The sequence below is a fragment of the Phaethon lepturus genome, unplaced genomic scaffold, assembly GCF_000687285.1.
Source record: "Phaethon lepturus isolate BGI_N335 unplaced genomic scaffold, ASM68728v1 scaffold14484, whole genome shotgun sequence".
NCBI lineage: Eukaryota > Metazoa > Chordata > Aves > Phaethontiformes > Phaethontidae > Phaethon > Phaethon lepturus.
In genome coordinates, this window is record NW_010537269.1 from 44,126 (window position 1) to 69,401 (window position 25,276).

The following is a 25,276-nucleotide window of genomic DNA, read 5'->3' on the forward strand; positions in this document are numbered from 1 at the left end:
TTGTGGCGATGAGGGCGCTGGTCTCTTCACCCAAGTAACCAGTGATAGGACGAGAGGAAATGGCCTCAAGTTGCGCCAGGGGAGGTTTACATTGAATATTAGGAAAAATGTCTTCACTGAGAGGGTGGTCAGGCATTGGAACAGGCTGCCCAGGGCATCGCCATCTCTGGAAGTGTTCAAAAAACGTGTGGATGTGGCGCTTCAAGACATGGTTTAGGGAACATGATGATGCTGGATTGATGGTTGGACTTGATGATCTTGAAGGTCCTTTCCAACCTTAGTGATTCTGTGATTCTGTGAATTGAGGTGGTGGTATCTCTTTCTTATCATATGATGTTATTTTAAGACTAGGGAAACATAAACCTGGGGTAGCCGGTGCTCTTTTCAAAGGAAATTTACCTTGTGCATTTAAGTGCTGAGTATCAAATGATCCATATTTATTCCTGCAAACAGGTTAACTTTTGCAAAATCTGTCTCTTCTGATGAAAGTAAATGGTAATAACTAAAATGCAGCAATGAACCATTTATTTATAACTAGCAACCAAGTTCATGGAGTGTTTTTAGTAATTAGCTTCTTCCAAACTAGAATAATAACTTCTTAAAATATAGACCTTCCTTAGTGGAGATGGTACGCTGACATATTTTAAATGGCCTGAAGCCAAAGGATGTGAAAAGCAATAGTGGAAATTATCAGCTTGCAAAGATAAAGATGGTAGAGCTCAGCAGTGCCGTGTATCTGCACTCAGCCCCGTGACCTCTCCCATGCTTGCTCCCGGCTTCTCTTTGCTTCAACTGCAGCAGATCCAAGAAAGAAAGTGGTCCGTGCTATTTGGAAAATACTCAAACTTTTAATGCTGCTTCGGCTTCCTCCCACCCCCGAGCTAGCACAGGGAGTGCTTTGAAGGTATTACAAGTATTCTGGATGAGCCACGTTCATCAACTCTGTATGCAGGGACATGATTTGAAATAGCTCCTGCAGAGTATCTTCCTTGTCTGTGAGAACACTTAGGTTTAATATTAGGAATGCCTCTGTATGCTCCTTGTCATTTTGCTAGGGGTCAGTTGGCTTGGTGTCATTTGCAAATGAATTGAGATGAGCTGCCAAAAGATAGTCCCGGTGCAAAGTGAGATTGTGCAAAAGAGGAGAGAGCGAGTATTGTGCTTTCAGTTCACACTTTAGACCATTTCACAACAGTATCTCCATTTTGGCAAGCCCAGAATCAAGTTGCAGAAGCTTTACATTCTTCCCGGGAGAAGTGGGCTCCACAAAACCCACCAGACTTCTGACACTGTCTGCAGACAGGGAACTTGACTGTGATAGTACTTGTAAATGCCCAAAAGAGCATCTATTAATATTACTGCATTGGCATTTATTGCTGAAGCAGTTTCTATAAATAATATAGAAGATCTGTTTAAGTCTCCTGCATTTTTATGAGAACCATCTCCTATGAATTATGCTAATGCAAAGAGAAATACCAGAAAATTCCTCCCACCTTTAATTGATGCTTTCAAACTACTGATAGGAAAAAAACAGTGATGCATTGTGCTTGTGGGTGGAGGAAACCTTATTTATGAATGTACGTTCCAACAGCAGGATATACTGACTAGGGAACTGCCTGCACATTTTGAACTAGGAAACATGGACCTAGAGAAACAGGAGAGGTCATCTAAATGGGAAAAGCTTATTTTGGAAGGAGGCCAATTCCAGTAAAATAAAATAAAAGAAGGAAAATGGCAAACAGTTGTCAGGGAAGCACTATATGGATTTCAGTTCCCACTGGCAGCTGTTGCAGTAGCATTTGGTCTGCTTCAGTGTTTCCAAAGCTCCAGCTTTCTCTTAGCAACAAAAACATAAACAAGCTTATCATCTAATATTAGATCACAGGGATGTCTCCTAACTTGTGGCCGTAAATTATCTGTGTGAAGCCAAAAGGTTAAAGCAGAAGAGACTGCCAGGTCTGGGGAGGAACAACTAGCAAAGTGCTCTGGAGTGCTGTTCTGCATCCTCTGGCGGCCAACAAGCCTTACTCTGGCCCACCATAGTGTTTCATCCGTGATGTTTTCCCTGCTGCTTGTTTACTGGCTAAATTGGTCAGCAAATGCTCCGGTAGCTGGGAAACAGTGTGAATCGTACCGCAGGTCTTTACGGGGTGGGGGGAGAAAAGGCACAGGAGAGATCAGTTTGGAGGAGTGCCATGCAGTCTGTCTACCTGGGATGACCGTAGCAAATCGCTGCCTGGTGTTGGAGCCATATGTCTTGGACGTTCAGCCAAGCTGCTGTCGTGCGTATTTACATGTACCCAGCTGCATGTTCAGCCTCCCTTAATTCCGCTGCAGTACTGCGGCGTGCTGATGCTGAGAGGCTGGAAACATGCCATCCTCCAGAGTCAATATTTTTGCCAGGCAATTTCTTTTTCTTGGGAATTTTGGAGCCACTGAAGAACATTGCTGTTTGGCCATATTGATGATCTCCTGCCAGCCTCGAATTGCTTCACATTGCAATTGCATTTGTCCAGCTGAACTCACAACAGCACCGGCTCTGCTAGTGGTGAAGGGATGCTGTGCCTACAGTATCTCATGTAGACCCTGTTCTTCCTGCGGCAAAACTAGCATCCTTTTGGTTTCCTCTTGGTGCAAGCAGGTGGTGGGGACTCGGGGGTCCTGTTGATTGCAGCCCACTGCTGGATCATCTGTGTTCATCCAGGATGACAGCGGCCTCTAGTGCCACCGAAAGCTCCTTGGCAAAGTCCATCTGCGACCTCGTCCGTGTAGTTTCAGCGCAGGGCTCCGTGGTCACATCTTCTCCGGGGGGTCCCATGCTGCAGCCCCTCTTGAGAGTGTTCCCGGTGCCACCCGGCTCCCTGCAAGCTGGAGGCAGCTCAGAGCCACATCCCCTGTGCGTGGAGGGGGGTCTGCAGGATATCTGGCCAAGCTGGAACATGACTTGTGCCATGAGATACCTGGTGCTGAAAGGAAGGTCTGGGGGGTCTGGGTCTCTCTGAAGCCTTTCATGTTATATGAAAGCCTTGGTTCCCAGAGCAGATTGAAAGGCCACCATGCAGCCCACAGCTCGTGGTTAGCTGTCATGTGGGGTAAGACAAGCTTTGCCTGAGAACTTCTGAAAGGCAAGTCTGTGTTCTCAGTTGTGTGACCAGTTTAAAAGAACACTCTTGAATTTGAAATCTGGCTTGTTTTTGTAAGAATTAGGATTTTAATTTGTCCTTCCTCTTTTTTTTTTTTTTCCTGCCCAGCCACTTTGTTTATACAACTGCATTCTGCAATTGTATTTGTTCTTCCTGTTCCTCAGGAAGGTTCCAGCAAGGTGGTAGCACTTGCCATCAGGAAAGCTGTTAGAGACAGGAAACACGTCTTTCTCTTCCTTATTTTTTAATGCACTCTGACCAGTTTTCCAGACAAATCACGAAAAGGAGCAAGGTGGGCTTGTTTTCCTAGCAGCTTTGGGGCTGTTGGCTGTGCTCAGCCTGGCTTCTTGTCCCCTAAGTGTCCCCTAGAAATTTTTTTCAGATGAAAGAAGTTCACTGATGTGCAAGGTAAATGTGTCTAGCAAACATTTCTCTTTTCTGCTTCGTTCCCAAGAGGAAGTTATTTTTCATTCTTCGTTCCTTCATTCTAAAGATCCAGCTGCTAATTATAGTAGCATATATTAATAATATATTAATAACTGAATCCTCCTCCACCAGTACTGTTAGATGAACAATTTTTGGCAAGTCCTTTTACCTCGTGATTCTTGTCCTGTCCAAGTTCAGAGCATGACTCCTCTAGGGTGAACGCAGATGCCTGATGTGTCCTTTAACCCTTATTATCTGACAAAAAAGTAAGAAACCCTGATCTCTGTAAAAGTTAAACTACGGGATTTGCCTTCAAGGGGTATTTACATGTCACTTAAGAGGAACTGGTAGAAGAAGCTGTGAGCATCGTCTCGCTACCACCTTGGGGTTTTTTTCAGTAGTATTTGACTCTCTAATCCTTATCACTGACTGACGTAAAGCTGAGTGGTCTTAATTCTCCTGGGAAAGGTCCCAGGGAAGCCGAGTGGTGGGGATACTCGTGCAAAGCGCTGCTGCATGACAAGGGGCAGATTCCTGTCCACACAACGCAGCAGACAACAAAAAGTTAAGAGGTCTCTTGTGAAGAACTGAACAATCATCTGGCACCTGCTGTTGAAAGCATTTATCTGCCATGCTTCTGCAGTTAATCTCTTTCAGATAAAGTTGTCCTTTTTTTTAAAAGGCTGCTGGTGCAGATGACATGGGAGCGCAGGAATTCTGTTGGCCATCAGGTTGTCCATGTTGGGAAGAGGCAAGATTGCTCCTGCTGTATCAGAAATCAGGCTGCATTTTTATTTGGAAAAAGGTCGAGGTGTGGGCTGGGGGTCGCTGCTGCTGAGCCTTGTTTCCTGTAAAGGCGGCGAGCAGGTGTGCTGCTGCGTGCTCAGCTGCCGGCTGGCTTTATCCAGTGCTCAGGAGAAGGGCGGGGGGGATAAATTTTGGCATTTGCGCTGGGCGGAGGAGCCCGGGCTGTAGGTTGGCCTACTAACTCAAAGCAGGAATATATGCGGGATCCTCCAGGAATGGTCAAGGAAATGAAGCAGGGACCACTTGAGCTAACTAATGTAAAAGAACTGCAGCTTGACAGCATGGAGCAAGCAAAAGGTAAAACTGCCTTTCCCCATCCCTGTCTACGTGGAAAATTTGTGTGCAGTTGCTCTTTACTTACTCATTGTAACCACCGAGACGTTTCACGTATTTAATCCTTGTGTCTAACAGCACACTTGTCTAATGGCAAGTTCTGCAGCCAAGGCTCCAGTTCCGTCTGGGTAGCGTTACCTGGATGTTCGGAGTATGGGCATTTACTAACTTTGACATGTTCAAATACTTTTCTGTGTCCAAAAATGGCCGTTAAACTAAAGAATGTACCCAAAATATTTGTGGAGATACTGGTGACAGTACAGCTGAGAGCTAATTTAGCACTAAATCAGCTATTCTGTTAAGTTCTTTGCTCCACAGCACCAACCCGTGGATGTTACAGGTGGAGAAGCCAAGGAAGCCAGGTATTTCTATAGGAAAAGTTTCTGAGCAAACGTAATTTATCTTCTGTCCCCGAGAATAGTGGACACTTGAAATTGAACCAAAGCCAGTGCCGCATGCTACGAAATTGCAATCTTAGCTCAGTAGGAAATGGAGATCTTTTATACGTAATGAATATTCGGTGATGTTTTCTGTAATTCAGTTGGGGCCGATTCATAATCGTCTGCCTTGAAACCGCTCAGGCATCTGTTCGGTAGCCACTTCCACGAGGTGGCGGTCGAAGGCTGCTTAGATGTACTTGCCAAGTGAGCAGTTCTACGCTTCGTCTCGTTCAGTAGCTGAATCTTCTTCATCACCATCAAGTTTTGATCTTTTTTCTTTTTTAGTTGCAAAAGGCAATTTCCCAAATATTCATATTTTTGCCGAGTGAATTCCCGCCCCCCCTGGGATTTCCTGCCTTGTTTCAGACTGTGTAAACTAGCTTTTGGGAAAGCTGTAATAGGTCTGCTTGAGGTTGTTTAAAATGTCAAATTGTGTTGTCTGACTTGCCACTCACTTGAAAAGGAGAAAGAGAAATACTGACGAAGGCAGGACACTCGCATCTTTGCCTTCATTTGGTTCATCAGCTGGCAGGAGATGGAGTTTCATCCCGCTCTGTTTCATGCAGCAATTTTTTTAATGCAAAGATTCAGCCTCTGAGGACTGCAGACAGTAGTGCACGTTGTTCCATGACGCAGTGACAAACTGCTCAGTGTTGTATATTGACACCTAATGTCCTATGCTGAATACAAACCAATTTCAGAATATTCCAGCCTGGAAAGCTTTGCACTTGTGACAGTCACTACTAATGCATTCAATAACGAAGGGCAAGTTCAGAAGGGAAAAGGTGTCGCTGGCTTGCTTTGTTTTGTGTTTGCAGCAGTCTGCTTTTCTCTTACAGAAAAATTTCCTGGGGTTTTTTGGTTTGTTTTTAAACAAATACACTTTCCCTTTTTCTGGAAGAGCTTTAAAGGTCTGGGTTCACAGCAACAGCAAGCCTTCTCAGGTAGACAGTTTAAGGAATGTGATCACTGAGATGTTTGTTGCCTTTTCACCTTTTGCAATGATGCTGAATGGTATTAATTACTGCAAAAGGGTAACATTGATCACTTAAAAGCTTCCAGTCCATGTGCTGTCTTCCCCAGACCCAAACTTTTAATTCTCAGGAGGTACTGATGCTGTATTTTCCTCTTCTGGCAGAGGAAATACAGACCACTGGGGGCTGAGAGTGAGCAGGGCTGCGTTCCTGCCTGGGTCTGCAGTTAGAGCTCTGCTCATTTCTTTGTATTGCAGAAGTGGTGCACTGAGCTAGTTGCTGTAGCAATACAGCACAAAAGGAGCAGCTCTGCTTTCTGGAGGGCATGCAAAGAGATGAACATGGGCAGATGGGAAAGCACACACAAAATCATCGAGAACTATATGATGGGAAGTATTCTTAGAGCATCAGCTGCCATACGTGTAACCTCGACCCATTGTAAACATCCCATCAAAGTGTGAGTTTTGAGGAGGGATACAAGGTTCTTGTTGTTTTGATTAACGAGTGACGAAGATCACAAGTCTCTTAATCTCTTGGGTCAGCACTTGAATGCGTCGAGCAAAGCAAAGCTGTTGCAAATAAAGAATTTCATCTTGTGCTTGTTAACCTGCTAATCATATTGTAAACAGATGACTGAAATTCAGACATTTAAACTTTCATGTGTTGAGAATTCACAGTCCAGATTGAAGCACAATGACAGCTCACAACAGCCAGGACTAGCTCGAGAGAGAAAAGCAAAGGCCTAAAAATGCTGAATACTCAGCCGAGCCTTTTCGAGCCAGCTGTGAAATGCTTTAAGAGCATGATCTTGAAATCTTGTTATCCCTCTGTCCTCAGCTTATTAAATAACTCTGCATTGTCTGGCTGTCTCTCCCCTCATTCCTAGCTCCAACACTTGCAGAGTCTGACATGTTATCCTTCTTTCCTGCCCGTTGAATGGTCTTCTCAAATTATAGTCAATCAACATGTCATGGCAATTTCTCTAATGAGTATTTTCAGTTGCTGTGGGCTGATGTGTAGCGCAGGGATAAATACAGTGAAGAACAGAAACCTGTTGATTGCTTGGATAAGAGCGGGAAAGTTTCTTTTTCTGACTGTTTCTATGTAATCGTCAATGATTGACTTGCTGCTGGGTACTTACTTTATTATCTAACTTAAAGAATTGTATTTTGGGAACGGCTGTCAGCATTGTTGCCTGCAAAACTTGCACTTCCTTCTCTTCCCTCCCCCAGCTCTTCTTGATGGCAAATTTCCAGCTTGTCGGAATGCATCGCTGGGATGCTGTACTTTTCCAATTGTTTCCAGGGGAACAGTATCAGTACTTGAAGCTTTAGCCAGGCTTTTTTTATTCCTATCTTCCTTTCTTCTGTGTATAAATATATGTGTATGTATGAGAGAGAGAGAGATGTATGATAATTTTTTTTTTAAATACTGTGGTGTTTGGAATGGTGATATTGTACTCTTAAGAACAGCTATTTCAAACATTTTAGAGTTTGAATATCTGTATGGCTATCCATATGCTGAATGCACCTTTTTGTGTGCAGGAAGCCAAACGTGTGCCTAGCTCCCCTTCTCCACGTTACCCAGAGCTGGAACAACCAAAAGTCTGTCCTGCCTTCCACGAAAACTGTCACTATAGTTTCTAGTCTAGTGAGCGTAGTTCAGAGTCACTCCTAAACTAGACAGATAATTTGGGCTGAGATGAGAGGAGTAGGAGAATGCCAACGGAGGGGCTCTTGCCCACAGCAAGCTTTCCTCTGGAAGAGCCACATCAAGTATAAGCCCCATTTCACAACCCACAGTTCCGTATTTGCAGAGACCAGACACCCTGTATTTACTGGCTGCCAACTCGTGTTTTTACTGTGCTTGCTATGGGAAAATGGGTTTTCTGGAGAAGGACCTGATGGGGATGGAGGGAACCTATCGTGGCCCACTGCAGCTCATGGGGGTGTGTGTCTCACACACAATTTTTGGTGTGCTGACAGCAAGACAAAATGCCTTGAAACCACTTTGATGAAAGGGCAGCTGTAGCATTTAGTGAACATTTAGCTTCCAAATTTGTTGCCAAGTTTTGACCCATGTAAGTGAGTGTCTTTTAGGTGAGTGGTTTCCTGGTGCTTGGTCCGTGAAGTATGAAAATGTGAAACTTCAGCAAGTTTTACAGGTTCTTGGTGTTCCCTCTGGGACTGGATGATGTCATTCTGCCAAAGGACTCTGCGTGGTGGCAGATGGTGTTTGCCACAAACATTCTCGAAGTGCTTGAAGGTGTTCAGGAAGGCAGGGAAGGAGACCAGCATTGTAAAAAGATTATCAGAAGCTTCTGTGTTTCTTAGAGAAATTAATCGTCTGTTCTTAGCTGTGCACCAATTAACAGGAGATTGTACTTTCTTCCTCTGCATCATTCACTCTTTTCTTGGGAGGGGTTTCTCTCCACAATACATTCTTTTTTTTATCCTCTGGCAAAGGTGCTCTAACATACAGATTTGCTCTTATTCTTGGTTTACCAGCTTGTATATCCAGGCTTACTATTGCCCTGTTTTGAATCTCCCCTTCTATTAGTATTTTATTGCAGCTCCTTTTGCCTTGAGATGATGATGAGTAGCTGATTTTGTTGCACTGCCCTGATTAAGAGAGTTAACAGAGAAAATAGGTGTTTTCTTGAAAATAGGAAGAATTAAATAGGAGCCAGATTCACCATTCAGTTCCCAGCTGTTTTTCTAGCTAACACATGAGTCAAAAGCCTGTGGCTCTCTTGTGGCAGCCGGACACACTTGTCTCTGGGAACTATAAACTTCTGCAGTGTTTTTGCTGACTCTTACACATGCGTCTTTAACAATTTATATTCTGCTCTTTGTACTTGCAACCAAAACTATGGGAGAGATCTGTTCTGCTTTATGCACACCTTGACTTGGCATGGTGGCTGCTCTTATTTCATGTATTTCTCAGAGAAAGCTTATTGCAAGAAAACACAATGCATAGGACCATTTCTTTGAAGATCTGCTTAGATCATGTGATATTTGCTTGAATTAATAGGATTACATAGATACTGCATTCTAGCAAGTGATGTGTTTCTTGAAAACGTAATTTAAAACTCTGGGTTGTTTACAGACTGCCTTGTACCCCATTTGCTGTCCGTCCCCTGCAGCTTGCTGTGATCTGCAGTTTTTCTGCTTTGGAGAGCAGTGTATTGCTCTCCCTCTGTCATCCAGCTCAGCCTTTGCTTTGTGGCTGCATCAGACTTGCCGTTTCCTTTCAGGGAATTCGTTCTCTCTCTCTCTCTCTCTCCCCCCCCCGCCCAATCCCATTTAGCACATTCAGGTCTCTTAAAATTCAGCTTGTAAGCAAAGTGAAGCATCACCTAAAATTGTAAAATCTGTCTTTACCCTCTCTTCCCCCCTCCAAAGAAAAAAACGAAACACAAAAAAAGCCTAAATAGAGCAAAAATGTGACTGAATTGCCAGCAGGTATTGGTGTCTGCTGTTTGCATTTGAAATATTTACAGCACAGCCACTTTTCATCACCAGGAGAAGGCTGTAGCTGCTTACTTGGAGAAACCAGCTATGTCACTGTGCAGTGGCTCTGCTGACTTGTTTCAGAAAATTCCGTTATCTCATGCTTGTAAAATGGCTTTGGGCGAGCTCCAAGAAGCGAGGAATTGTGTAAATGGAAAGAAACCAAAAGTTAGCAATTGATAAAGGCTGCAGCCCAAACTGAGCCGCTCTGACTTGCAAAATGTGCTCGTCTGAAGATGAAGTCACAGGTTGGATACCCAAAATTGCTAATGATGTTTTAACATATTCTTATTTCTGGGAGAGCGGAGGAGAAAGCCTGGGAGGGTGACAGGGTAAGAAACACAAAATGGTTTTTCTCTTGCTGTATCTGTAGACTCCTGTACGCAAAGCTGTAGCTCAACGCTGAAATGCGGGAAATCCCGCAGCCTTGCTGTGCTCCTGCAAACCCGCCTCTTCTCACCCGGCCTCAAAGGCCTCGCGTGGCTCCGCAGCGCGTGCCCGGCCTCCTGCCGACGAGCGGATGCTGACCCGTTCTCCCCGGATCGGCCTAACCTTTTTTGAAACTACTTGGAAAATCTGTTTTGTCCCCTCTCACATCCAGCAGCAGGGAGTTCAGTACTATTTTCTTTGGCGTGCAAAAGTGCTTCAGCCGCTGTAAGTGTGCTCTCGTGTCGCTCACACGTACCAGGAGTGTTCCTGAACAAGCACAGCATGACCCGCTGCATACGTGCTGTTGTATGAGCTGAATTCCTCCTTGGGCAAAGGCAGGTCTCTTCGTTCCTCCTTTATTCCCTGTCATATGTGTGTAGCTCCTACACGTCTGTGTCCTTGTTGCAGAGTATGAGATTTAAATTCCACTGTTTCAGAGTTCTTGCAGTAAACTCTGCACCTTATTTAGCTACAATTTTACTTGGTTTATATATTTCAGGAACTTTTTTTTTTATTGCTGCTCTGAACTTAATTTGAAGTATATTTTGCAAATGCATTCTTCCTGCAGGTGGCTTATTACTTCTGGATGTTGTGCAAATAGCAGCTATTCTACTCGTGTCAAAAGCTGCAGAAGGTGCTTATTGTTTCCTTAATGTGCCATTACCTGGGTAGCACATATGCACCGCATAAAGGGGCACGGAAGAGAACTGCAAAATTAAGGGTTGCACAGCTTTCACTCATCAAATAGCAGCTTTTGTTGTTCATGAAACAACGAATTCTTGGGAGGCAATCGTCCCTCTGAATTTTAGGCTCTCCCTGTGTTGGCGTATCCATCACAGTTAGTGTGTCTGGGTAATCAATGGGAAGCAGTGAGCTCGTCTGCAGTGCATTCACATGATCTGTGCTGGAGGCTCTTTCTGAAGGTGATAAATTGCGCCCTGGAAGTGCAGTTCAGTGCGCCTGGCCAGCTCGGATGTAGACATCTCCATTGCAGCCAGCTCCCACAGCATGATTCATCTCCTCCAGAAGTCTGCAGCGCAGGCATCTCCAGCACGGACGATCGATCCTTTGCACTCTCCTTGCACTCTTTGGAGATCAGAGGACTTTGGGGCATGATTTATCGGGTCAAATACACCAGTTGTAGGTGAGAAGACTCTCACATGTGCTCCACCAACACTTGAAGTGCAAGGTGACAACCTCCCATGGAGGTACCTCCAAATAGTTCGAGGAACCCACAGTTAAGTGACGTGCCTCCTCTGAGCACTGGCGGTCAGTCTGCATTTGGCTGCGCAGCTAAATCAGCGCTGACTGCAAGATTGTGAAGGTGAATAAAAGCCATCGTGGTAGATGATTTTAGAACGATCCAGATTTTGTGATTCTTTGAGGTTTTGTCATAGTGCAGCAAAGTTAGTAATCTTTCTAATAAATGTCTTAACTTACTGGATCAGATGCAAAATCTGTTCACCCCGTTACCTTCTCCGTTAAAGTAGTCTGTAGTGGAGAACCAGGAGGAGAGTCGAAGGACAAAGTAAATGTAGTCCTTGATAGATCTTCATCCCTCACTTGGCTAATTATTCTTTGAACGTATCCAGATCTTTGATACTCTGTTAACCTGTGGCAGTGATAGACCTACAAAAGAATTTGCATTTCATGCACCCTCATTCTTGTATGGTGAGACAGTGTTAATAATCATTCCCTATGAACCAGGCTGAAGAGTCCAATCTAATCAAGCTTTCCTAAGATGGGAGCCACTCCACCAATATGGAAATCAGACTTACTGCTGTGTGGTCCCTGGCTCTGCGGGAGCACTGCCAAATTCCTCTCCAGTTTGTCCAAAATGCCAGTGCAGAGAGTTCAGTTTATATATTTTCATGTGAATAATTCCTTTGAAATCTTCCCAGTTTAATGAAGTCTAGTGGTGACCAGCTCTGTCTTTTAACTCTGTGTTTTTCAGTATTAAGGGACTCTGTTTACTCTGGTGTGTGAAGGTCGTTTCTTTAGTTTCATAGCTTTTTTCAAGGTGTTTTTTCTTTATAAGATGCCTGCAGTTCAGCCCGTTTCTAGCATGATGGGTTTCATATTGATGAACACAGCAGATTGCAGGAATATGATCATGAATATAATGACAGGAAGGAGGGTCTGAGGAATGTACCAGTGCAGGATTTCTGTTCTTGAGATCTTTATCTGCATGAGAGGTGGTTTGTGGTTTTGGTGGTGTTTTTTTCTTTTTTATTTTTAAATGATGCAATGACATGGAATGGAGCAAATAATATGCTAAATAGTTGCCCCTTTTTTGACAGAACATGTCCAACACTAAAGTGTTTATTTAGAGACTATAAAATATAAGATATATAATAATAAGAGAATATAACGTGAGCATTTCTGTATCATATGCTTATAGGAAAGTTGTCCCAAAGCAGATGACAGTAGTCTTGGTAGATGGAGCTAAAATTATTTTTGTCCATATGAAAGAGAATAATAGCTCAGGAGGTTGCAGAGACAGGAAAGCAGAGCATCTGTTTTTATTTTAACCTTTTCTTCCCTTCCCCCCGCCCCCACCCAGGTCATATCTGACTCCAGTGCGGGATGAGGAAGCAGAATCACTGAGGAAGGCACGATCCAGACAGGCCCGGCAGACCCGCAGGTCTACACAGGTAAAGAATGGTAAACTCATGTTTGTGTGTAAGATGAAAAGAGCTAATGTATAGAGAGGCAAGATTTTCTTTTGCTCTATTTTACTACTTAGGACAAGGGGCTTGTCTACCGTTCGCTGCGTTGGAGAGGTTCTGGCGAAAATTCCTACAAACAGTTATTACAAAATATTCTGCCAAGCACACATGAGTTAGATTTCAAAGTTGTCATTTCTGCAGTATACCTGCCTTTTAGTTTGTAGCTTGATCACATATATTTGGGTTGCTTTGAGTCAGTGATTAGGTTGGTACCCTGAGAAATGTGTTAAAGGCAACAGAATTCTTTTTGTTAGCATAAAGATGAAATGTTAGCCTGGACAGGTATAAGCCTGCTGGGCATTTTAAACTGACCTGGAAGACTTGAAATCTAATTTCATAAATTTAAAAATTCTCTCTTTTACTTTCTCCCCAGGGTGTGACACTGACAGACCTTCAGGAGGCAGAGCGAACCTTTAGCCGGTCTCGGGCAGAGCGGCAAGCCCAGGAACAGCAAAGCGAGAAAGCTGAGAGCACTGAGCCTGCTGAGGACAGCAGTGAGAGGCAGGAGACCCGGTCACGGTGGAGCAGAAATACGGATGAGGAGGTGATCCTCCTGGCATCACCTCCCATTGTTTCGGAGTTAATGAAACCGTTTAGGATAGCTGAGATCAGGATAAATTCTTTTGTAGATCTCTGTTTATTTTAAGGGGGCAGACTTGCTGGAAAGAAGTAATACTGAGGAGTAGTACCTCACCTTAGCGATCTGCACAAGGATTGTGGATATGTAGGTATTAGACTTTAGCTGTTCCTTTGCTCTCTGCTGGGAATTTCACTTTTCTGTCTCTTGCCAGAAAATAAAACTGTAAATCACGGAAAGTGAAATGAGAAGGCTAATGATAGAAATGTGGCCTGGATCCATCCTTGCTGTGCAGACTAGACTGAGGCTTTTTGTTCACATTTTTCCACATATCTTCTGTGTGTCATGGAAAGCTAAAGATACCAGTTTTGTCCCCCTGCCATCACTCCTGTTTTTTCAGTCTAAATAATTCTTTTCTGTTAGATAACTTGTTTGTCCTGCTATTGGCAGTAGGGACAAAGAGATTGATCCCAGATGTCCCAGCGATGGGAAGGTGCTATTACATTGCAGCTGTACAATGCTTTTAACATTCATCCCAGGCTGGTGGAAGGAACCTGATCTGGCAGATGGAGGTGAACACTTCCAGCAGCAGTGAAGGAAATATTATACTCTAAAAGATTACCCTGTTCCCTGAAACCCCGAATCTGCTTGTTCGTCTTCATTCTGCTAACTTTTTGTCATGGTTCTTTGTTTATAGACTGTCTATCGGCGATTAAGGTGCCCAGTACAACCAGACAAACCTACGACACCTGTATCTCCTTCAACGTCAGCACCTCTCCTTTATACAAGTTCATACCCGGCTCGAACAAATAAGTATCTAGATCTTGACTCTGTGAATCCAGCAGACTTCAGAGGTGCAGCCACAGAGATGGAGAAAAATGGTATGTACCCAGGAGAATGAAGAACAGTCAAAGCTCAGGGATTTTCATGAATTTTAGAACTTTCAGTGTATACAGATAGAGAGAAGTTTACTTTCTGAGGGCAGTGGCATGGGGAGCTGCCATCTCACCAAACAAATGTTATTTGTTTAAATGGGAATCCTAATGTAGGGTACAGCCTATTGCTTGTAACAGAGTGTGATAAAAGGATGCTCTCCACTTTGGATAAGCAAATGATATAGTAATCCATGAGGCATTTAGATTTTAGAACTGGGGGGAGCAATTCCACTGGTGTGGTTTGTCCTCAGAACAGGAGTAAGTTGGGATGATTTGGGGAGAGCTGACAGTTAGGGTAACCTCTCTGGGCTCTGATGAAGGAGTGTGAGTAACCAGATGTAGTAGGTCACTGAGATTCCGTTTCTTTTCGTTTAATAACTCCTTTGTAACATAACACAAGCCAAGATGACCTTGATCAGCTTGAAAAGAATCCCAGTACTTTAGAAAAGCACAGATGTAAATCACTGAAATCAAAGCAGTCTTTCTTTGCTTGGCCAGAGTGTGAAGATCAGGATTTAGATGACAGATCTTCGAACAAACAGTCAATCCGAGAGAGGCGGCGGCCAAAAGAGAGGCGAAGAGGCACTGGCATCATTTTCTCAACAAAAGATGTAAGTTTGAGTTCCTTAGAAAAGAGAAACTCATTCTGTCATATTCGGGGTGAATATCCTTCCAATTCCAAGCTTCAGATTTTTTTCCAAGTCAGTTGATTTCCCATTAGCCCTTCCCTCTCCAGCTGTATTTCAGACTGGTACTTCCAAAGGAATTGCATCCCTGTTTGTCCCCTGTAAAACCCAAGCAGCAGGCTCTGGGAAGCCTGTTCTTGGGCCATAAATCATTGTGATCCTTGCAGAATTGTGAAAGAGCCCACATGGGGGAAGAGAGATTAGAAGTCTAGTTTCTTTGGAAGAAGGAGGTCATGAGCCACTAGAAGTATTTTCAAACTCCTCTGAGCCCAAATTTGTCTACGCTTTAGGCCCCATGAAAGGAAGACAATGAGGAATAAAACCTGTGTCTGGATCCCCTGCCCAGCACCAGAGAACACACACAGTATAAATGCAGAAGAACAGTCTGTGTCGTGGTCATTTGTCTTAGTCCTGGTTTCAAAAGGATCTCTTCAGTCTGAGGGAAGAAATCCAGCCCTGCAAACCTTGGTTAGGGACTCAGGTAGGAAAATAGATCACATTTTTCAGGAGAGAATAAGTATTATGAAACCATGGTTAAGAAGTCTGTAACAATTCTAGTCCAGCTATGGACATAGAGCCTTCCTCATACACCTCAGAGGTAGAAGCTTCCTGCAAAATACAACGAAAAAAAACCCTAATGGTCTTCCCTGTGGCAACAGCAGATATGTTGAATATTTGGAGTAGCAGACAAGTATAACAGGGCCCTGCTGGAAACCTCAGAATTACTATTGAAAGACTAGCTGCAAACACCCCCTTTTTATTGTTTTCAAATTATTCTTACTTTTTTTCACTTGCATACCAAATGTGGTTATTTTTTTCTTACTGTTTTTTTTTTAGTTGAATGCTTTACAGCTTGTCCAGTTGTTTACTGGATCATTGTAACACTATTAGTAGGTTCAGAGCAGAAAGCAAATCACTTAAAGTTTTATTTTGTTTCCCTGTTGTCTCTATACGAAACTGCAGCCGCAGCTTCTGAAATACCTTTCAGAAGTTCAATATGGAGTCAGGTGTGATGCCATGGTAGTTTCCCATTGCTCCATGAAGTCCTGGACCTATTACAAAGAGGCAGTGGATTAGAGAGGCTGCGTAAGTGCAAGCTATCTGGGATAGCTAGTCTTTCTTCCTGGAGTCTATTTGAAGTGGAGGATGTTCTTTGAAAGTCAATATTGTGTCAATATTTCAGATATGCAGTTTTCCCAAGTGTCACGGTGTTGGTTCCCTGAGTATATTAAGGAGTGTTACTCCTTTCTCTCCTGACTCTTCAGGAGCATTCAAATTGTAGTAGCCATTTGTTTGGGGACAGACTTTTTAGTAGGGCCTGTAGCAACAGGACAAGGGGTAATGGTTTTAAACTAAAAGAGGGCAGATTTTGACTCGATATAAGGGAGAATTCACAGTGAGGTGGTGAAACCCTGGCCCAGGTTGCCCAGAGAGGTGGTAGATGCCTCATCCCTGGAAGCATCCCAGGTCAGGTTGGATGGGGCTCTGAGCAACCTGCTCTAGTTGAAAATGTCCCTGCTCACTGCAGGGGGTTGGGCTAGATGGCCTTGAAAGGTCCCTTCCAACCCAAACTATTCTATGATTCTGCAATCTCCAGAGAGTAATTCTGTCCCTGGTACCAAGATCATCTAAATAGCCATTAGGTTATACCAAACCTTATCTGATAATCAGCCAAAAGATGATTAGAAAGCTTTTGAAAAGACAGGCATTTCTTTTGAAAGGCGTGGGTTTAGTTTTAACATCAAATCATAAGCAATACATTATCTTCCTGTGATACAATTTTGTTGTCTTTAGGCTGCCTAATTATATTGTTTGCTTTTCATTGTAGGATGATGATGATGAAATTGATGGAAATGAGGAAGTGAAGGAAACCCGGGTAAGAGAAAACACATGTCTAAATAGTTGGTGTTTCACTCTTGAGTGTTGTTGGCAAGAAGTCTTCTATGGCTTTATTCTTGTTCATACGAGAAGTTCAGGCTCTGTTCAGGAGCTGAGTATGAACTGGGAGGTAGTTCTGAGTGGCAAAGTGCTCACTGATTTCTCATCTGAAAGATAAAGAACATCTACAGACTGGCCTAAGTTCAAAAGTTGGCTCTTTGAGAGCCGCATAGGCAGCCCTCAAACCTGGAGGGACTGGAGCAGAAGTAGGGGTGAGCACCTTACTGAGAGCGCTGTCAGAGACTGCGATGGCGGGGGCATGTGGCTGTCAGGTGTTCTGAGGAAGGCGCATGACCTTGTATCTCAAAATCACCCTGACACTTTTTTTGGACAGTATGTTTTGTATTTCTAAAATCTGCACTCTTGTCTCCTCATGGATTTGTTTTCTTGTGGGAAATTGGCAAGCAACACATCAGAGATTGTTCATTGTTCCCCTGTTCTTGCAATAGTCTCATTATCCTTCAAGGCCCTTTCTTTCCTTTTATAATAATTATTGAGTCCTTCCAAATTGCCTTGGTTTCTTTTGGTTTGCCTGTCTTTGTCTAGAACTCATTTGAGCCTGACAACATGACTTACTCTGACAATGTTAAAGCTAAATACATTTCCAAACTATTAAAGCAAGATGTGCAAGACCTGGGAAAAATAGCAAATATAAGGTTGTGTGACATTTAATCTTTGCCAGAAAATGTTGAACTTATGGTAGCCTTTTCACATACTTTGCAATTCAGTAGAGTAATCGAAACACCATTTTATTGAAATTAACTGGTTCTTTGCTGAAAATTTTTGTTGATGCTCTTCAGGGTATATTTTTAGTTTTGTTTTTGCAATTCTTGGTCAAAATGGGGCAAAGTCTCGGTGAGCCTTGTGGCTGCCAGAGGCTCACATAGGCTCTTAGCTTATTTTTCAATGCCAGACTTTGCTTTCCCAATGCTTACTTTGCGACGTTAAACACAGGATACTCCTTCCCACACAAGCACTACCTGCTTCAAGTAGCCCAGCTCTTCCCAGAGGAGTCTCTGTTCATGGTGTTCATAGGTATGCAGCTTCCTTAAATCGTCCACTTAACCCTGTGTGAAAGATTCAGCCATTTATCGTCCTTAAAATTGTTTTGACATTTCTGCCATCTCACAGTAGGACTGAAGGAGAGGTGTTTTGTAATGTGTAAAAAGTAATAATAACAGGGTCACCTTGTTTCCAGCAGTCATGTTTTGGACTTTCTGGGAATGTCTTGTTCTTCTGGGAAGTTGTCCCGGAGTAGCTAAATTAAGACAAAAGATTATCTGAGGTTGCAGTTTTGGAGGCTTCCTAGAGTCTAGTCCTAAAATTGCTGAAAACTGTATTGAGCACAGTCCTTGTTGCTCTTGTAAATGGGTAAACTGTACTTTGTAAGAACCCACCATATGTTCCTGCCCAAAAATTCAGGGTCACCGAGTCTCTTACAATTAATAATGCTGTTTTTCCCCAAGTTTGTAGAATCACAGAGTGGTTTGGGTTGGAAGGGACCTTTCAAGTTCATCTAATCCAACCCTCTGCACTGACCAGGGACATTTTCGACTAGAGCAGGTTGCTCAGAGCCACATCCAACCTGACCTGGGATATTTCCAGGGATGGGGCATCGATCACCTCTCTGGGCAACCTGGGCCAGGGTTTCACCACCCTCATTCTGAAAAATTTCTCCCTTATATCTAGTCAAAATATGTCCTCTTTTAGTTTAAAACCATTACCCCTTGTCCTATCACTACAGGCCCTAAAAAAGTCTGTCCCCATCTTTCTTACCAACCCCCTCCAAGCCCTGGCAGCTGCAGTAAGGTCTCCCCGGAGCCTTCTCTGCTCCAGGCTGAACCCCCCCAGCTCTCCCAGCCTGTCCTCCCAGCAGAGCTGTTCCAGCCCTGGAGCATTGCTGGGGCCTCCTCTGGCCCCGCTCCAGCAGGTCCGTGTCTCTCCTGTGCCGAGGGCTCCAGAGCTGGACGCAGCACTGCAGGGTGGTCTCCCCAGAGCGGGGCAGAGGTGCAGATAATAGCAAGGAATCCTTTTGTCTTCCCACAATCTTTTTGTGGGTTCCCATCTAATGGCAGAGAAACTTCTCTCTGGTTCCCTTGGCCCTTTTGCACACACACTTTATGGCAACGTTCCCCCCTTTGCTTACACACCTCACATACATTAGACCCTGGTTTAGACTCTTCTCCCACTCTGATGGTGCTCTTTTCCATTTGTCCCAGTCATCGTGGTTTTATCCACTTTCCAGTTCATTTTCTTTACTGGTTGCCTCCTCCATCATGTTGCTTGATCACTCTTCCTCAGTTTATTTTACATCCAAATCGGAGAGATTTCTGTTCTATTAACTGGACATCAGTTTGGCAAAAGCCACAGAGCAGGTACTTGCTTTCAGTTCTAGTATCAAGCAGGAAGTACAATTAATAATCATTAATTCATCAATAATAATAGTAATTCTAGAATGGCAGATGCCAACATCAGAGTTGTGGACTTGAACACATTAAAGTGTCCTATTTTAGTTGCAGACCCCCAAAGACACTCCTGATTTTATATGAGCACTTAATTTTTTCCTCCTCTGTTTGTATTTTGGCTGATATTAGAAATATTTTCATAGGAGCTAAAAATGGCCCTACTTGAATTTCCTCCTCCAAACTATGCAGCGCTGGACTTTAGCAAAGGAAAGGTAGATGCAGTTTTTGAAAACAGAGCAAATACATGTTGTTCTAATTTTCAGAAGTGGATGAATTATTTTGGCTGAAGCTTATGAGCACCAGTGTGGGAAAGCAGCCCAGACGCTTTGGCTGAGTTTTAGGCAACTGCGAGCAGTCTCGTAATGGGATGTGTCAGGCAACCTTTGTATGTTTTGCTACCAACACCACCTTTGTGCTTGTGATGCAGGCTGCTTGGATGCATTGTGGAAAGTTGGAGGAGCAGACAAAGTTTTATTGTGAAATAAATGTTGAAGGGCACAAGGACTTCAGCTGGAAAAAACCGCTGGGGAAGCAGCTTTAGGAGAGTTTTTTGCATGGTTCCACTGGGAAGGATTTGTTTGGTCTGGGGAGACCTGAGCTCAAACCAGAGATGGGGAAGAAAGTTTGGCCACAGTCTGGTCAACGTTTCTCAGAAAGTAAAAAAACTGCAAGAGTCTGAAAGATCCTGTCAGCAGTGCCAGGCTGAGCAGCGTGGGCAGGCTGGCTTTAGGAAACCTTTCCTACTCCCTGTGAGTCAGTGACTGAAATACCAGCAGCAATCCGTTGTGGTGGGGCCAGTGAGTACAAATACAATACAGTCAGTGCAGGTGCAAATTGGTGGCTCTAGTTTGGGATGCAGCATTTGAGGGAATGGTCCGATTTTACGTTTTGGAGAGGGTTTTCCTTATCCCCGGCTCTTCTTGCTTTGACTTTATACCTGACTTCTGCCATTGCCATTACACAGCAGGAGAAATTGGGTAGTAATTTGGAAGAAAAGTGTATTTTTAAATGACATACCATACATAACAGAAGTAGAAAAATGTTTGTAATCATTTAAAGAATTTTATCTCCTTGCATTTCCCTTTAGTGGCATTACTGATGTGCCACACCTGAGTGTTAGTTCATCAAGGGAAAGCTTTAAGTACAGGGGAATACATCAAGCGTCATGTCGGTAAAGTAACTTTTGGGCAGTAAAAGTGTCAAAGAAACATCTGTTCTCTTGAACTTCCTCTAGGACAGTCTGTGTAGCATGGTATAAAACCCAGACACATTAATGGAATTAACTTTTATGCAGGAGTAACACTGAAATGTATGATTATGGATTATGATCACAGTAAGTGTATTAAATAGGCTCCATTCTTGTCTCCCTGTACTTTGATTTACGAAACATGAGTATTTTAAATTCTGCAAAACACTATTCAAGCCCACTCTGTTTTGTAAATATTACATGTTCTGCCTAATTGTACTATTAACATGAAATCACCAGATGCAGCTGGATGCTAATAAAAACTAAATCTCTGCCTTAGAAGGACTGAATTTCTAAGATTAATTCTGTGAATTCTAAGAGAAGACCAATGAACTGGAAAATTCCTTATGCAAACTGAATGTCTTGATGTTATAGCTTTTTCAGAGTTATAACTTGGGAGTCCTGATTTTGGTATGTTCTATTTCTCACCTATATTTTTGCTTTTAGTGGCATTTTATCTTCCACAGAGACTTCCAATTTAGCTTTTGTAATCACACTGTTTACCTTTTTTAAAAGATGGATTTCATAAACAACTCAAAGATCAGAAATAGCTTTAGTTAGTGTTTTGTGACTTGCCTGTCATAGCCAGGCTGTATGTATTAGGAGCCCTAGCAACTACCCTGGATCCCACTATTTTCTTGCCCTCTTTCCCCCATGCAGCGCAGTGAAGTGTGGTGCTGTGCAGGCTGAAGACATGCCTGTGGACTGTCTTTTTAAGCTAAGGAAGGCTCCGAGTCCTCCACTTTCTGGACTCAGATTGCCTAATATGGTAAGGTATTTCTTCACGGGCTGCGCTGTTTTGCTGAGATACAAGAGAAAGTTGACTAGTAAAAGGGAAAAAAATGGATGAACTTCTTGTTAGCTGATAAGAAAGTAAAATCTTTTAATCTATATAGTGCTGTATGGTACTGTTCATCCTACGCCTTATTGCTACTAGCCCAGGGTCCCTTTGGGGGACTAAGGATGCAAGTATTTTTCCCTGGTTTTACCCTTGAATATTTACTTCTAGCATAGATGCAGCATGGTGTGGGAGGGAAGACATCTGGCCCATGTCCAAGGTAACGTAGGAGGTACTGTGCGTCACTTGTGTGACTATAGTTAAATTATAGAGCATTTAATTATGTGTAAAGTAAGGCTGTGAGAGATTGGCTCTGTTTAGTCCTGTTTATAAACAAAATGCTATAATGGGATGTGTATGCTGCGAGGAAAGATCTTTAATATGTGTATAAGCAATATAAAGTTGAGTCTAAAATAGCAGAAAATTGTTGCAAGAGCATGAGCTAATGTTTTGCCATAGAGCTTTAAATATGGCGAAGAACAGTTTTATTGTTTGTAGTGCCCTGGGTTCTTTGGGAGGTGGAGGGAAAAGACTCTACAGAAATTTAAATTCATTCTGCAAATATTTCTATAAAAAATTTTCACATCTGCCCAGTTTGTCTCATGAATTCTCCAGCCTAATATGCTTGTGTTGGTTTTTTTTAACCTTAATGTTTTGAGAAGGGCATCAGACTTGCTGTCTACTATCCCTGTTGGTACAGCATTTAAATCATCAGCGTGGCTGCCCAGTTCCTATTTACAGCTCTGGGAAAATACATTGTTTGTGCTTAAAGCCAAGCAGTCCAAGTCAGCTGTGTAGACTACAGGGTTACAGCTAAATGCATTCAGGTTAATTCCTCTAATTCACCGAGCTGCTGAATTAGGAAGGTGTAATGTGAAGCAGTGTCCATGATGGAGATGCGTAACACAAAACCAGCTAAAATCCAATCTGCAGGTCCCAGGAAGGTGAAGAAAAATAGCGAGTCCTCCATGAATGATTTACAAGGTCATAGACTCACAACTATTTAAGGTAACTTTATGCTTTAACTTCTTGTTTAGTAAATTACTCTTACAATTTCAATGTAGTCTGAGGTGACTAATCTTCCTCAGTTGTCAACAAGTAATTTCTCCTGAAGCAATGGAGCTGAGGTTAGCAACGTGTCGGATACCCACCAGATACCTTGGCGTTTGCGAGCATTGGTGGGAGGCCTATGCAGTTGGTTCAAATTATCCCACCTCACCCCAGGGTCCTGTCCCATTGCCTGCATGGCAGCTATTTCACAGGTTTCCCGGGATCCTTTTGCTTTCTTCCCAGAAGGAACTGGAACCAGTATGATGGATAGGGTGGCAGCAGGATCAGTGCCACATGTATGTATCTCTCCATCTCCAGTGATGTGTGGATGCAGCGCAGCCACTCCAGGAGGCAGGACCAGTCATGTTCAGTGTGGCTGTTAGCCTGAGGAACAGCATCGCTCCCTGGACCATATCCTAAAGACAGAATAAATCTAACTATTGTTTTATGTCTAATTGTGTTTATAGTTTTTGACTTTTTAAAGGCTAACAGCATATGTTTGTGCTTATACATGTAATGGAGCATCATGTTAATTTTTGTTTGAAACTGTCAAACTCCATCTCATTATGACATGCTCAAAATTATGGGAAGGAAAAATATCTCTAACTGCTTAACTACTTATAGCAGGTTCTCTGCGCGTCTGGGAGCTGATGATCGTACTTGGTTGTCAGTCACCCAGCAGGCTGCGGGGAGGATGTCTCTCCTGATGTGATTGAAGACATCCTCCCAAAAATCTGATCTGTTCGATTAAAATGCCTGCATCCAGCAGTAGATGTCTGCGTAGCCCTTAATGGCTGTGTCGTGTTGCTACAGCCGTCTCCCGTAGAGAATAGGTGAATTGTGCCTGGGCAATCGCAGATGGCTTCAGCAGACGCAACTCGAATGTGCTCCTTCTAGCCCTTCTCACCCGTCTGCCGGTGAATGCTGCTTTGTGGTGCCGTGGCAAAGCCCCAGTGAAGCCGATAGTCATTGTTGCCTGGAAGTACCATGCAGAATGGTGCAGTCCCATGTTTAGGTAGTAAATTACTTATCTCCCACACATGTCCAGAAGGAGGGAAAAGCAGAAGCTGTATTGCCAGATGGCTAACAAGGCATTGAAGAGTAATCTAAATTTGTTTGGAAAACTGAAGTCGAATTCCCTGGCAATAAAATATCCTTTGGAAACTACCACTGTAGGAAAAATTGTGTGTTCCAGTGATGCAAGTGTGGTGATGCTGTTTGTCCCCCTTGTCTTTAAAAGGTCACTTTTTGTTCTGAGTTTGTATCCTCCCACATGCTTCTCTCCAGAAAAAGCCTCGTATTTGGAAAGCCATTGTTAGCTTTTTGCTTTTGGACATAGAGTTTCCCTATAAGAAGTAACATTGTTTGGCAGAAGCTACTTCATTATTTGGTATTTCAAGATGTAGAATCCTTAAGCTGCAAAACTCCTTCCTGGCAGGAATTTCCCACCAGCTTGGGTTTAATTCTTGCCTCATCACGTTTTTGTTACTTGTTATAGTGGGTCCCCAGCATGTAGCTAATGCTGGGCACTGTTGTGTTTGGGTTTGTTTTGGTTTTTTTCAAATATGTAGGCTCCTAGATTTCATCCTTGGGAGTGAACATAAGCTTCTGCACCGCGGTCTGCTGCTGTTGAAGGAAGGCCAGAAATAGGCTTGAAACATAGCTCGATAGCAATGCGGTGAAGTTACACATTTGTTTGGCCAGCGGCACTAGAATATTGCTTTGTGTCAGCCAGTTGCTTCCACAGATGAGCTACCAGAAAGGTTTTATAGTTGTCGAGTGGCTGGGGCGGGTAGGAAGTATGCAGAATCCGATGGATTTAGATAAAGAACAAAATGAATCATGTCTGTTGTGAGTGCCCTGAGATTTCTATTTCTCTATGTCATATTTTGGAAAGTCCCTTAGCTTGAAATAGCTGTGTTTACATCTGGTTCTTATATTAGTGTTTGCTTTCTCAGTTTGCCTGACATGGCCCCTTAATATCTTTGCAAATTTCTGCTACATTCCTCCTCTGAAACTCCGTGTGTTTGTGCTGCTTCATCCTTCGTAAGGAAGCTGGATGGGGAAGAGGGAACCTGCCAGTAAACACTTGCAAAGTGCAACTGCTGAACAACTTTGACTGGAAAATATTATGTTCTAACACTACTTTATCCTTAACGGTAGTAACTGGATGAAATAACTTGATTTTTCTTGTGTGAGCAATGCTCTAAACTCGACTGAGTGGACAGTGGAAGGCATCTCTGTGGATTTTATTGTGCTGCTTTTCTTGAACGAAAAACGGTATTGAGTTCGGGAAAGAAGCCTAACTGTGAAAAGACGGCCAGGTTTTGGGTGGACATGAAGTAAGTTGTCTGTAGACATCAGTCTTCCCACTGGTGTGTAAACATCATGGGGATTATGGCATGAAAATACGCAGTGGTGGGGTCACCCCAGGCCTCGGATTTGTAACCGTGGTTGCATTTACAGCCTTGAATGGAATCAAATCTGTGGTCTCAGAGACATTTATTTTTGGCAAAGCAGTCGCTGGCACATCTGTCTCCCTCTAACAGGAGTCTGTTGCTGCAGCATTGTTTTATTGTTGCTGATTATTTGCTACCATTGCCATCCATTTCTGTGACCTCCCGCCATCAACCCCTCTGGAGATGAGGAACTCACGATAATGAAATCCTTCTCCCTCTTCTGCAATCTTCTCTTTAAATTCAGTTCTCAACCTCTGAAGTTAGGGAGGTCCCCAGAGGTGTCAGTGAA

The 25,276-nt window shown here is 43.3% G+C and overlaps 1 protein-coding gene across 1 annotated transcript in view; it reads left to right on the forward strand.

Moving 5' to 3' along the window:
* Nucleotides 1-22,485, forward strand: part of LOC104620281 (protein phosphatase 1 regulatory subunit 12B-like) — a 54,396-nt gene extending 31,911 nt beyond the window's left edge. Inside the window, exons 14-19 of the mRNA XM_010286451.1 lie at nt 12,628-12,718; nt 13,167-13,337; nt 14,068-14,251; nt 14,804-14,916; nt 16,820-16,867; nt 22,375-22,485. Of these exons, the coding sequence (XP_010284753.1) occupies nt 12,628-12,718; nt 13,167-13,337; nt 14,068-14,251; nt 14,804-14,916; nt 16,820-16,867; nt 22,375-22,485 (718 nt within the window). The remainder of the gene's footprint in view (nt 1-12,627; nt 12,719-13,166; nt 13,338-14,067; nt 14,252-14,803; nt 14,917-16,819; nt 16,868-22,374) is intronic.
* The last annotated feature ends 2,791 nt before the right edge of the window (nt 22,486-25,276 follow it).